The 13,954-nt window shown below is 53.6% G+C and overlaps 2 protein-coding genes across 2 annotated transcripts in view; one reads left to right on the top strand and one right to left on the bottom strand.

Annotated features, from left to right (window-relative positions):
* The first annotated feature begins 3,769 nt into the window (after positions 1 to 3,769).
* On the top strand, positions 3,770 to 11,170 carry FABP3 (fatty acid binding protein 3). Its single transcript, XM_008694486.2, has 4 exons — positions 3,770 to 3,959; positions 7,352 to 7,524; positions 9,381 to 9,482; positions 10,878 to 11,170. Exons 1-4 carry the CDS (start codon positions 3,887 to 3,889, stop codon positions 10,929 to 10,931), a joined length of 402 nt encoding a protein of 133 aa, XP_008692708.1. The 5' UTR covers positions 3,770 to 3,886; the 3' UTR covers positions 10,932 to 11,170.
* Positions 11,171 to 11,919: 749 nt separating this feature from the next.
* The window catches only part of ZCCHC17 (zinc finger CCHC-type containing 17), a 52,474-nt gene continuing 50,439 nt past the window's right edge, over positions 11,920 to 13,954 (bottom strand). Inside the window, exon 8 of the mRNA XM_008694487.2 lies at positions 11,920 to 12,805. Coding sequence (XP_008692709.1) covers positions 12,644 to 12,805 — 162 coding nt within the window. The 3' untranslated portion in view covers positions 11,920 to 12,643. The remainder of the gene's footprint in view (positions 12,806 to 13,954) is intronic.

Here is a 13,954-nt window from a genome sequence, read left to right as displayed (position 1 = left end):
GGCTCCTCCACTAGGAGCCTGCTTCTTCCTCCCCCACTCCCCCTGCTTGTGTTCCCTCTCTCGCTGGCTGTCTCTATCTCTGTCTAATAAATAAAAATAAAAATCTTAAAAAAAAAAGATTGGTAAAATGGATGGAATATTTAAAGAGAGAGAAAGGGAGAGATGTGGAAATTTCTCTGGGTCTCTGAAGACACTCAATGACCTAAGTGAGGAGACAGACTTGGATCCTTTGCTATTGGTTCAATGTCTCAAAAAGCCTTAGCTCATTCATGTGTATCTGTGGGACAACTGCCCTGGGAAGACCCAGAGGGAGAAAGGAATCACCCCCTTCAGTGAGTATTCATGTGTGTTAGGCTTCCATATGTTAGCTCTTTTAATCCTCATGTCAACCCTGAGAGTAGGTGACCGTCCTCCATTTGGGAGGAAAGGAGAGGAAGGGGAAGGCACTGGCTCCTAGTCTCTAGCTAGTAAGTGGCTAGTGAGTATACAGATTATTGAATGAATGAATGAGTGAGTATATGGAATACTGAATGAATAGATGAATGAGTCAATCAGTGAGTGAATCTATCTCCTCTCAAGCTTTAGGAGCTCTGGAGTGAGACTCACTTGGTTTGGGATGTAGAACCAGGCTTCTTTCCAAAGATGCTGCTTCTGAACCCATCATGAAGCCGGGGAGGGTGTGGAGGGTGCAGAGAGAAGGGTTAAGAACTTGATTCCACGGCAGAGAGCTGCACCACCATTACCATCCAAAGAAAAAATTCCCAGTTGCAGGTACTGGGGGTGGAGTGGCATGGGGGCAGTCAGCATCCACAGACTTAGGCCCTGAAGGGGCAAGGGGGGGGGTGTCTCTATGTCCCTGGGTCAGTGGAGGCTCCAGCTCAGCCTCTTTGGCCTCTACCTTCCACAGTTCTCCCCATGCCAGCAGTGTAGCCCCTATTGGAGGCGTCCAGATGGCAGGGAGGGTCCAGAGAAGAGCTGGAGATGCTGAGTAGGCCTCCCCGAGCTCCCCCCCCCGCCCCGCCCCATGGCCCCATGGATCACCCGGTGCGGCTGGCCCCTCTCATTGGCTCGCTCGTGGTTACTCAGCTCTCCTCTTCTCCATCTTCCCAGCCTGTGGTTGCCGTGGAAACACAGAACAGTGACATCACCGCAGGGCTAGGGCTGGGGAGATGCTGCTCTTGGCAGGGACTGGTCCTGCTGCCTGCCAGATGTTGTACTCACAGCTGGATCTGCCAAAGGCAGGGAAAGGGAAGGGCTCGAGTTCCCTACCCTTGCCCCTCATTCCCCAAAGGTGGTGAGTAGAACAGGGCAAGGAGGATGCAGGTAGTGAGAGGGATGAGAAGCTGTGCACACTTGGGAGGGAGAAGAATGAAAGCCCAGGGCAAAGAAGATAGGGTGTGGCTTAGGAGTCAACTTCGGTGACCCTGGTCTGGGCATGGGGGCGGGGGCGGGTAAGGTAGCAAGGCTAGTGGGTCTCGGCTTTGTCTCCATGCTGCTCAGCCAAGGCAGGGCCCGAGAGAGGGGTCAAAAGGACTTGCTGGCAGTGTCCCCCTTGACCCATCCCGAAGATTTCTGCAGCCCCTTCCTCACCGTGGCAGCGGGTTCTATGTAATCTTGTCTTGAAGTAAGAAAATTGAGGTTTAGAGAAGCCAAGCAATCTGCTGTGGGGGGCCCAGCAGGTGAGGGGCAGGGCGGAGAGCAGGTTTGAGACTCCTGCACTGTCCGTGGATAATAGGAACGGTAACAGCAGCGGTGGCGAGCATGAGGTCTTCCATACTCAGCACTTGAACCCCAAACACCTCCAAGGGGTAAATACTGTCATTACCTCCATTTTTACAATGGCTTAAGTGAATCGCCCACGGCCACACAGCGAGTACCGCAGGGAATCAGAACTGGCACACAGATACCTGCCCACAGCTACCTGCCCCAGCCCCAGCTCTCCCCGGCGGCATCGTGAGGACCATGGAGGGAGACAGCTCTGGCCCCTGGGTCTCCAGCTACTCAGTCCTTGAGAGAGGAGGTTCAGTGTCTAAAGTTTGTGACCTTGACTTAGAAACCATCCCACTCTCCCCCCTCCCCTCCCCTGCACCTGCTCCGGCAATGAGGTCAGCAGGGCTCCATGCCCAGCCCTAAGGCCTGTCCCTGCAGCTTTGGCAGAAATAGGTCCCTGTCTTCTGGCAAGTGGACCTGTCCCAAAGAACCAGGACCTGGGGCAAGAGAGGGCTCTTCCTCCCTGGCTTCTTCCCAGAAAGTCAGAGGTAGGGACAGCTGTTTTCCACTTCCACACGGAGAAACAGAGGCCCAGAAAGGCGGGTCGGCAGGTAATGAGCTGACCGGACCCCAGGGCTGGTGTGCCCGTGACTCCTAGATTCACCGCTACCCCCAACCGTGGTCGTCTGCTGGCTGAGGTTCCGTGGGGCACCACACCCTTATGCAGAGCCTCCTATCTGTTAGGCGTTCGCTTACCCCCTCACTTCCTCTGGGAAGTCTCCCCTCAGAATCACACCAGTTTTGTGTCTGTCTACCCAAAAGTGATCGATGTGAGTATGTTGTCCCTCATGGTTGTCTCTCCCTAACCTAGCCCAAGGCCTGGCCAAAAAGTAGCCGCTTTAACAACTGCTGGATTAAGAAATGAATGGGCTCCTCCAAGCTTCAGTTTGCTCATCGGTAAAACAGGAGTAATGATAAAACCTACTTCGCGGACTTTGTTGTGAAAGTTCAATGCGAAAATGCACTTAAAGCCCTCGGCATGAAGTAAATATCAATACCAGGTGACCTTACTATTAAAAGCGCTTTGTAAAGTGGGAACCGCACGGGAGCTCTTTCAGGCAGGTGAGTGACGGTCTGTGGAAGTGCAAGCAGCTTGCCGGCGTGCAGAGGTCAGAGAAGGGCGGCAGGTGGAGAGCTGCCCCGGGGCCTGTAATCGCAGGCTGGAGGGCCAGGATTTCTGAAGGAGGGGAGGAGGGAAATGACCTGATGAAATGCTCAGAGCCCCGCGTAGAGGTCAAAGGAGCCCTAAGCGTTGGCAAGGTGGACGGGGAGGGGCACTGCGGGGCGGAGAGGCGGGCGCAGGAGACATTCCACACGGAGGGGCGAGCACGTGCGGGGCGGCAAGGGCACGGCGGCGGGATGGGTCACGCTCTCGCCCCAAGCAGGCAGAGGGAGGGCACAGGGGCAGCTTAGCCGCCCACGGTGCCCCTGGTGACTCTTCCCGCCACCAGCGAGTGGGGAGTGGCGGGAGAGCGCGGCTTCCAGGGCCACCTAGACCAGCTTGCAATCTGGGCTCCAATAAACCCTCGCCTTATTTCCGGCGACCTTTTAAGTGCCCCGCTGAGCCTTGGACTCCTCACCTGCAAAATGAGTACCAAGATGCCTGAGCCACGAAGAGTCAGCCAGAGCTCTCCCGGCGCGGGCATTAGCCCAAGGGCGTTTCCTTTCTCCTCTAGTCTCTCATCTCTGCTCTAACCCCAAGCTCGGGTACGCTGGGGGACGAAGATGTCGGTGGCGTGCGCCCCGCCTCGCGGGCACTGTGCCCCCAGTTGCTTCCTTCTCAGATGGCGAAGAGCGCCTTGAGGCCAGAGAAGGGAGCAGGTCCTGCCAGCGCGGGGCAGGGACTCGGAGGCCGGGCCCCCTCGCTGACCCAGGCGTGCCGGGCGCCACTGGCTGCCCCCTCCTCCTCTGCGGGTCGGGGGATGGGCTGCCAGCTCCGGGCGGGTGAGCGCCAGCCGGAGGCTTCCTATTTCGGGAGCTGGGGGGTGTGGGCCACGCCTCACCACGTGATGCAAGGGCTATTTAAAGCGGCAGCGCGGGCTAGGAACCGTGGGTCCCGGAGTCCTTGCACGCCTCTTCTGTCGCCTCTGCTTTCTCGGCCTAGCCCAGCCTCACCATGGTGGACGCTTTCGTGGGCACCTGGAAGCTAGTGGACAGCAAGAATTTCGATGACTACATGAAGTCAATTGGTGAGCGCGACTCGGGATGCTGGGCTGGAGAGGGCCTGGCCGCGTGCGCAGTCCTGCACAGCGTTCGGGCGCTGGCTAGTACCCCCGCACGCCTGCTGCATCCCTCTTGCTCAAGGTTGGGGAGCAGGGGGACGCGGAGAAGGGGGCAGCCTGGCCTAGGGCACGCGAGGCCTGTGGGAAGGGGGCTTTCTGGTCTGAACCCGGCTAGAGGGATTCTGAACCTGGCTAGAGGGATTCCCAGGTAGGGAGACGCAAGGAGGTAAGATGTGCCGGTCGATGTTGGGGCACGGAGGTGCTTTCGAGGAAGGGGGGTATACACAGCATCTGGAGAGAGGTGGGTTTGTATAAAAAGAGAGCATCCATCCCAGAAGGTGGGAGACTAGCTGGAGGAGGAAAATGCAGGGACATGGGTGGTTTAGGGATTGGAAAGTGTGAATACAGAAAGGGAATGGGGCGGATGGGGAGTGTACTATGCTGTAAAGAAGCAAACTCCTTGGAGGAGGGAGATGGGAAGAGAGGGGAACAGCTGGTGAATGGGAAATGAGGAGAAGGCAAGATAGGGGCCCTGCACAGATAGCAACAACCCCGGCCCCTCCATGCTGAACTAGAGAAAGGATGGTTGCTGGAGGATGCCCTCCCTCTCACCATGCGGTCTCTGACCTTGTCCTGCAGTGGTGTGTAACCAGGCTTTAATCACTGTCAGTGAGCCTAGTGGTAGGGCGGGGCAAGAGGACCCATCACCTGCTGGCTCAGACACTTGTTGGGGAGGGGTCTGGTGGGGAAAACCACTGGACTTTGGAGGTGCAGCAGGGTCCTGGAGCAAGGCCAAGATCTGTTAAAGGCAGGGAGGGTCTTTGGTCTAGGACGGTGTGATAGTTGGGATGGGGAAGAATAAAGATGCAGTCTTTATGCCTAAGGTCCTTGGAGATCCCCCATGCCTTGCCCAGTTTGACAGATGGGGAGATTGAGACCCAGAGAGAGTAGAAACTGGTCAGATCAATCTCATAGCAGAGCTGATACGATAACCTAGATTTCTAGATGCACAACCCAGAATAGTTTACACTATGAACCCCCGGGGGTGGGAGTGGTAGGAACTGCTTAGCTAATGGTTGACCTCAGCCCTTCCCCTCCTAGGATAGGCTTAGATGGAAAAGGTGGATACCCTTTCTCTTAAATCCCCAGCTATGAGATTATCCTAGTCACCCAGGCTGGGACAGGGAAACCAGAATATTGTTCAAAGCTGAGCTACATTCCATGCTTTCCTACCAGGGAGAGGGGGCTGATTCTGGCAGATACCCAAATACGGGGTGGAGGACCCACCTTTCCCCTCTGTTCCTAACCCTTTCCTAAAATAGGGACTGTAAGTGTTGGCTCTTGAGGCTAAAGCTCTCATGCCCCACCATAATATGCTGGGTACTATGCCCACTGACTCTAGGAAAGAAGCCAGTCTTGGAGCAGTGGGCCCTGGGCAGCTGTTGGGAAGTTGGGATGCCCAGAGTTAGCCCCTCCTCCCAAGCCTCCCATAGCAGACATTCCAGCTGAAGATCTTGTGTCCCTGAAGTGAGCTGCAACATCCTTACCACACTTGTTCCCTTATTTTGCCCCAAATAAGGGGCAAATTTGGGCTATAGGGCTGAGAATCTATCCCGTCTGCTTTTCTCCATACACAGCTGGAAAGATGAGAGGTCCATGGAGGAGAAAAGACCGTCCTCAGCTCTCTGTAAATAGCCTCCACTTCATTTCTAAGTAGAACCCAGCTCTTTCTGAGCCTCCAATTCATCAGCCCCATTTTCGGTCTCAGTTTCTCTTGGCTCAGTCCCCCAATCACCCCACAGTTGTTTCCTTTCTCAAACACACCACACCTCTGGGTAGGTCCTAAACAAACAGAGCTCCTTGTATGGTGACAAGGCCCTGCTCGCTTCTGGGGAGTGGGATCAGCCTGACTCACTCTGACAGCAGGGGCTAAGGCCAAGTCCCTTACTGGCCAGGCAGGGCAGAAGTTGCCCTTGTCCCTCTAGTTCTAGACCAAGGGTCCTCAGGGGGCAGACAGACCCAGCCTAGTTAGTACCTATGATCACAGGCACACCTGCAGGCCTCAGTGCCAGGAGGAAGTTCCTGCCCGGAGAATGGCCCAGGAGAAAGAATGAACGGGTTTTGGAGCCTAGATTCGTATCCCGGTCCATCACGCACTCTTTGACTTTGGGCAAGTCACTTCCCTCCAAGCCTAATTTGTAAAGTGGGGATAATTAACCCTACTGTTCAGGGCTGTTATAGGTTATGAGCATTAAGTGAAAAAACCCATACAGGCCACAGGCTAAGTATCTCGCTTCCAGCAAGTGCAGTGTAGCTGGCACACCACCTCCCCACACTGGGCTGCTCCAACCTCACCTCTGCAAGACAGCTCACCACTGCTGCTGGGGGCAGAAGGGCAGGCAGTTGTGATGGGAGGTTGGAGGCAGAAGGCCAGATCTCAGGGAAGCTATAACCTGAAGGGGTTAAGGCTTGGCTGGAGTTCTTTTGTTTCACACTGTTGCAGGACACTCAGGGAAGGCTTTGCCCAGCACCCAGGGAAGCCATGCTTTAGTCCGAGGGGGTCCCCATAGGGCCTCAGACCAGGAGCCAGGAGATCTGGATTTGAGTCCTGACTGCACTAGCACTCAGGCCTCTTCTAAATCTGTACCCTGAGACACACACTCCCTTCTGCCTACCTCCTACCTAGGTCACGGAGAAGAGGGTTTGAAAATATTTTGCTGCCATTCATGGGGGAGAAGTGCACCACTGTTTCAGGGCAAAAACTTCCAAAGGTAGGAAATGCCTGTCCCTCAGGCTTTGGAAGGCAAAGTCCACATTTCTCTTCTTTCCTCAGCCTGTGGCTAGAAAGCTGCTCAGGTGCCCTGGAAGGGAGCCCTGTGCTCCAGCCTCGGGAGACAGTATAGTCGAGCAGTTACGTGAGCTCTTCAGTCAGCCGGTTCTGGGTTCGAATTCCAGACCTGCGACCCTGGGCTTGAACCCTCAGTTTGTGCATCTGTGAAGTGGAGATAATAGCATCATGCTATAGAGATGCTATTAACTCCACAGGGAGATAGGAAGGGCTGAACACGATAACACACGTTCAGGTCTCACCACACAGAAAGTAGCTTGTTCTAATCTCAGATCTGCTACGACTTGCTGTGCCATGCCTGTCCCTTAAACTTCTCATCTGCCCAGTGAAATCAGGTGTCGCTTCACTGCACAGAACTAACAAGAAAACTGAATTTGAAAAACAGCCAGAGTCTCTGAGAGTTCTACTCCTCTTCCCTCTGCCCAAATCCAGGCCTGAGAGTTGTTCATTGAGGTCCTTGTACCCTGCCTTTCCACTCCACTCATGCTCCTAACCTTCCCCCTGCCCTTAGGTGTGGGTTTTGCTACCAGGCAGGTGGCCAACATGACCAAGCCTACCACAGTCATCGAAATGAATGGGGACACTATCATCATAAAAACACACAGCACCTTCAAGAACACAGAGATCAGCTTCAAGCTAGGGGTGGAGTTCGATGAGACAACAGCAGATGACAGGAAGGTCAAGGTGAGTCATAAAAGGGGGTCTGGGGATTAGAGATCTTGAAACTTGGCACCCTATTATTGTACCCTGAGGGGCAGGTGATTTGGGGGGATTGAAATGAAACAGGTGCAGAAAGCCTGTGCAGTACGGGGATGTCCCAGGTGCTAGGAGCACGCCAGCCCTGTCCTCATGCTTTCCTCCCTCCCTCCATGGGGAGTATCCGGCGCCTCTGGGAGTGGGCAGCACAGAGCCAGGGTGTTCTTCTGACCTCGGTGTCGACTCCAGCTCCAGCTGGGTGACGTTGTGCATGGCATGCAAGAGCTCTGGGTTTCTTTCCAATCCATAGACGGGAGAGTTATGTGGCCATGGCTGTGACCTCAGTACTTTAGGAACAATGCCCAGGAGAATTCAGAGCTCTTCCCTGAGTGAGCAGGTCATTCTGGCCTCCAGCAGCAAAGGAGGCAGCTAGGCACAAAAGTTGGAGACCTACTCAGATGCCTGAGGAACTAGTTCTAATTCTGCCAGCCCACAGGCAGGAACAGCTATGTTCTGGATAGGGCATCGCCTAAGGTGTTTGTACTTTTTCTCACCAAGCCTTAGCCCCTCTCCTCCCAAGGAGGGAGGGAACAACTACCTCCAGTCTCAGGGCTTGTCACCACTGTGTGGTGGCTCTGTCTTTGCTGCTTGCCTCAGGCCTCCCGGCCCCTAGGCCAGGCATGTCAGAGACAGAACTAAGGGACTTTGACCTCTAAAGGGGGTCCCTATAGCAGTATCCTCCGGCTGACCCTATCAGTTTGCCCCTCAGCTGTTTCTGCTTCCTCACAACTGCCCCAGGAAAGACAGGATAGGGTCTGGTCTCCTTGTGGAGGAAGCTGGCAGCATAGCTGGGATGGTGCCCAAAGATGTCATCCTACCTTAGAGAGAGGTGGCTGGCCTGTCATATGCGTCTGCCTCCTTGCCTAGCCCACCTTTTTGAGGGACAAGAACCCTAATTAAACACAGTGCTCTGGGATGCCCTAAGCTAAAAATAATCTGTTCTAAGTAGGCAAAAGGCTTGGGGGATGGGCATGAGGAGTAAAGTGGTAGCAAGGATGCACACCCTTCCTCATGCAGCCCCAAACACACACAGCCTTCTCAGACTCTCCTCCTGAACCCTGCTCAGCCAGAGTCCCCTAGCCTGACCTAGAGCCCCCGAATTCCTGAAGAAAAGAGATCCGGGAGAGCTGCCAAATGAGAACCAGCTGATGCAGGCCGGCAGAGCCCAGAAGACTAAGTGGGCATCTGACCAGGGCTTTGGAACACTCCAAGGGCACCCAGTCCCTGGACCTGGCAGTTGCTGTCTACTTGTCAGCTGAAGGGGCCACGTGATGTAGACCAAGAAGAGATAGGAATACAAAGCGGGAAGTCTCATTTTCCAATGCCTTCCATCCCCAAGGTGTGTTAGACATTATGTGTGGTCACTACTAGGCTGGAGAGCCTCAGGACTCCTCCTCACCGATCTTCCCCAGGGATGTCGGATGGTACACGCCCGTCTCTTAGGGACTCTAGGGCTGTGGGTATCATGTAGAGGATGGGTAAGTGCCTATTCTGAAGGCTAGTGGCATTTCTCAGAGCCAGGCTGTCTGGCTCACCATACTGCCTGCCTCTCCTTACCTGCCCAACACCTGAAGGCCTCAGCCAGGCAATCGTGGAGCAGAGGCTGGAGGTGAACGAGACAGCCTGTGCGGCTAGGTTGGAAGTAGGCCACCTGAGCTCCGGTCCTGGCACCATCATTAGTTTGGGGCAGAGGTGGAGTCCTCTGTGGCCCCAATGACCAGACACCATCTTGTCCCTCAATCCTGGCTCAGATCATAGCTCAGGCCTCTATCCTCTTTTCACAGTCCACCGTGACACTGGATGGAGGCAAACTTGTCCATGTGCAGAAGTGGGACGGACAAGAGACAACACTTGTGCGGGAGCTAGTTGATGGGAAACTCATCCTGGTAAGACAGACAACTTTGGAGCCTCCCTCGTTGGTTACCATTACTGCCCGTTCAGTCAAGCCTGTTGTGAAAGCCAGGATCTTCCCCTGGGATCAATGGAGGGTAGAGGCAGGGCTGGGGTATTAGATGGGAATATTCTGTGTGGTAGCTTTGGAGTCACACAGGTCTGGTTTCAAATCTCAGCTTACAGGCTACATGACTTCAGACAAGTCCCTTCTCCAACTCCCACTGTAAAATGGGCATTAGCAACACCAACCTTGGGGGCTGCTGGGGTGGCAGGAGACCGTGATGCAGATCACAGAGCATCACAGAGCCGAGGCAGAGGGCTACCAACAGGGGCTCCACAACCTTAGTCTACTCCTCTGTGTTGCCACCTTGCCCCACCCAGGAGAGGTAGAAAGCAGGGCCACATTGCATCCCAGGCTCCTAGGAGAGGCTCCCCTCTCCTCCCTGGGACTGTGCTGCCACAGAGAAAGCCTCTGGGCAGGGACAGACTGGTGATGGTGGGGCAATGACAGTCCAGTCCCTTCCACCCCATTCCAGTCCCACTGCCTCTCAGTGTCTTGCATGCCTGGCCTACTGACAGCCTGGGTAGGAAGGGACAACCAGGCTGGCACATCAGTCTGTTTAGGGACAAACTTGGGGACTTCACTAGAAGAATGTAGCCATGACTGAACACCCCCAGATCCGGGGCAGAGGTAGCAGCTTCTGTGGTCTCTGCCTCCTGACTCTGTAGGACCTCAGGTTTTCGCCCCAGCATCTTCACTGCAGACCTTCTTGGGTCACTGTAACCTTGTCCCTTCATTCTTGCATCACCATAAGCAGGGTCCCTGCATAGTCAAGAATGAGGTGTCTATCTTTGGCATGTGATACGCAGGACCAAATACTCACTGGGCAGTCGGACTATGGTGAGGCCATGGGCCTGGCTCTACGATGCCAGGCTGGAAGGATGATGGTGGCTCAAGCCTCTGGTTCCGGCACCACCCTAAGTCAGGAAGGAATGGAGAGTTAATAGCCTAAGACAGCCCTTCCCCCAAGAGTCTCTGGACATTCTTATTCACCTATTTGTCTACGACGAGCCAGGCACCATCTTAGGCACTAGAGGAATGGTGCAAGGAAAAGGGAGAGACTGCCTGGGATGTTGACCGAGTCACTTCCCCTCTCACAGCTCATCTTCCCAAAACTCTTAACAGAGGAATTAAGTGCCTAACTAAATGAAAAACTTGGTGTAAGTATCAGAAAAAAATACAAAAAAGTACCTGGCACATAGTAGGTGGTCAATAAATGAAGGCTACTGGGATGAAGGCAGAGGCTCTCCCCATCAGAATGGAGACTGCCCTGGAGACCTTCGGTGCCCTCACCCCTGCCCTAATCTGGCTCTGTCTTTCCTTCCAGACACTCACCCATGGAAGTGCAGTTTGCACTCGTACTTACGAGAAAGAGGCATGACCTGCCCGCTCCTTCACTGTCTGCTCCTCTGCCAATCGGCTAGCCCTGGACTCAGCACCAGATTGCCTCATTTTTTTCCTCCGGGATTTTGTATAAATCCACCTTGGTGCAGTTGGGGAAATTCCTCTGGGGTCAGGTGGCACCAGCCTGGGTCCACTTCCGACTCCCACTGTGTATGTTTGTTTTTTTAACTGCATCCAAAGGGTGCTCTAAGGTCAATAAAGCAGAGCCAAGGTCACCAAATTGCCTTTTTGCCTTTGGTGACATGACTCTGAGAGTCTCGGTTTCCCTGTGTGTCGGAGAGTGGGCGGAAACGACTGCCTGAAGGTCACTCAGAGGCAGCACGGGATGAGACTGAAATGGACGGTCTCGGGGCAGTGGCAGCTGGTCACCTGACATGCCCAGTAATAAAACAGCTGTTCCTACACCTTGCCTCCACACTGCTCCTCCGCACGGCCACATGAGCTAGTCCATAATCAGTCAGTGGCACGGCTTCCCCAGGCTCAGCTACTGAACTGTCACCTCAGGCCCACCCTGAACTGTAGGCCCTTGGGTCTGGAAAGTTGCTCTTTGTGGGATGCTGTGGTCTCTCTTTCCAGAATGTAGGCTCAGGACACAGGATGCAGGCTTGTGCCTTGGTGGTGGGAGCCAATGCCCTCTGGCCAAGATGACTGCTAAGCTCCCACCTATGCCCTGGACCAGTCATGGTTACAAATTCTTACCGTTTCTCTAATCAGCTCTGGGGGAAGAGGTCATCTAATCATTACAGAAGAGAGGGCTTATAAGTGATCTCCTAAGAAGACTGTGACCTGTTGGTGCCTCTGGCTCTGTACCTCAGCTGGGCTTCTCTCCAAGGTCTGAAGTAACATATTAAATGTTTTTCTGTCAGTGAATGCAGATTCAGTGACTTGTAAGTCTGTAAATTACCCAGGAAGAGGGATTATAGCAGTAAGAACATTCAGCAAGTTTAAAACCAAACACACTTCCATTTAGTGCCAGGAATTTAAGCAGAGACCTGAAGTGGAACCAATTGACTCACACAGTAGTAAATACAAAGTAAAGCAATGATCTTGGCTTGAGCTATCTGGTTCAGCGGTCTGGCAGAATGTCACACACAAGCTCAGTCACTGCAAACAATGGTTTTCTGGCTGTCACTTGTAGCATGGTGGAATCACGTTAGGGGGAATGGAAAAAGTGAGCACCACTTCTTACCATGTTCTCCCTCATCCTGCCGGTCTCCCTCGGCCCCGGTGTTGGATGCCGCAGGGATCACTCACCAATCAGCCCAGGGCAGACCCAACAGGGAGGGGCCCATTCCTGTTCTCCAACTACAGCCAGACTTGCCTCCACAGCAGTACCTGTGGCTGCAGCCTGGACTCCTGTGCAGGAATCTGGCTCTGGCAGTGGCAGCTGGAGAGGGTAATAGGACCTCCTGCCGAATGAAGGATTGAGTGAATGAATGGGTGAGCTGCAGGGGTCACTTGCAAAGGGACCAGGAATGATAAGTTAACAACAACTCATTCAGGCAGATGCTCTGACATCTAACTCCCAAACCTGCCTGCTGCATGAGGGGAAGCCATCTCCCGTGGGCACGAAGTCAGTGGGGTGGGAGGCCATACTCGCACTACTGAGTCTTTCCGGGAGCCAGGGCTTCAAGGCACAAGGCCCCTGGTTCCTCCTTCTCTCAACCACCCCCTCTACTCTCTCCACTCTCACTCCTTGTGCTTCTTCTTGTGCTTCTTCTTCTTCTTCTTCTTCTTTGCTGCCTTGCTGTCTTTTGATGTGTGCCTTGCCCTCTTGCCTGTGTCACTCTCAGAGTCTGAGCTGTCAGAGTCAGACGACTTCCTGTCTCTATGTTTTTTTTTCTTCTTTTCCTGAAAAGAAAATTTAAAAGCAACGTTGTATGTGTACATTTGCTTTAAAGTATCATGGCATATAATCAATAGGGGACCATTTAATAAATTATAAAGCATTAAATAAATTACAATTCAGTTAGATTAAAAAAAAAACCAGGCATCCTTACTTTTATTTTTAAAAAACACGGGATATTAAAGGTGAAAGGAGTCCTTAGAGGTCACCCAGTCTACCTGGAGACAGTGCCTCATATGCCCAAGGTCACACAATAAGGAGGTGAGAGCCCCAGGACCCTGGGCTCCTGCTCTGGTTTCTAGCACAGCCTGCTGCCCGGGAAAACAGCTGCCATCAATTAGTACGGCTCCAGCCGCTGCCCTTGCTGTGTCATCTCCAACACAACAACCTTGTAAGATTATAATGATAAAGAGAAAAGATCAGAAAGAACTTTCTCCAAACTATAACCACCACACCGTGCTGCCAAAGTAGTAACACAAACTCACACAAAAGATGGGAGGCAGATTCCTAGGCTTCTGTGGGGGGGGCTTCAAGCAGTTTTAAGCAATGCATAACCCTTTTCCTTGAATTTCAACTGTCAATACTGCTCAGTAAGGCTTCTAAGGAGGAGAGACTAAGGGAGGAGAAAGAGAAGGAGCTGAAGAGCTGCGGCTCCTGCTCCCCCTACAGGCTCCCAACCAGCACGCAGAGAGCTGTGTGTCTGAGAGCTACACCAGGTCTCGGGAGCCGGCTGGGAGAAAGGAGGGACAGAACACAGAACCAGCGTTAGACCCAGACTTGAGTTCTGGCTCCGCCATGTCCGGTTACTATTCTGTAACTTAGGGCGAGTCATTTTATCTCATGAGGCGTATTCTCCTCACATGTAAAACGGAGATGGGAAGAGCACCTATGCCGCACGTTGTGGTGAAGAGGTAATGAGGTAGGATCTGCGGCTCAAGAAGTTGAAAGCCACTTGCCCCAGATCACATGGGCAGGGCTGGGGTTTGCGCACAGATTGGACGACTGGAAATCTCCTGAGCTTTCCTCGGAAGCTCACGGCCGGCCCCTCCTCCTGCACAGCAGTGGCAGGCCTCGTGGTACGGTGGTCAGCGCCAACGATTTTGGAATAAGGCAGAATAAAGTTCAAATTCCAGCTGCCACTTAATAGCTATGTA

Source organism: Ursus maritimus, unplaced genomic scaffold (assembly GCF_017311325.1).
Source record: "Ursus maritimus isolate PB19 unplaced genomic scaffold, ASM1731132v1 scaffold_32, whole genome shotgun sequence".
NCBI classification, from domain to species: Eukaryota; Metazoa; Chordata; class Mammalia; order Carnivora; family Ursidae; genus Ursus; species Ursus maritimus.
Note: the sequence above shows the minus strand (reverse complement) of the source record. Positions and strands in the feature narration are given on the sequence as shown.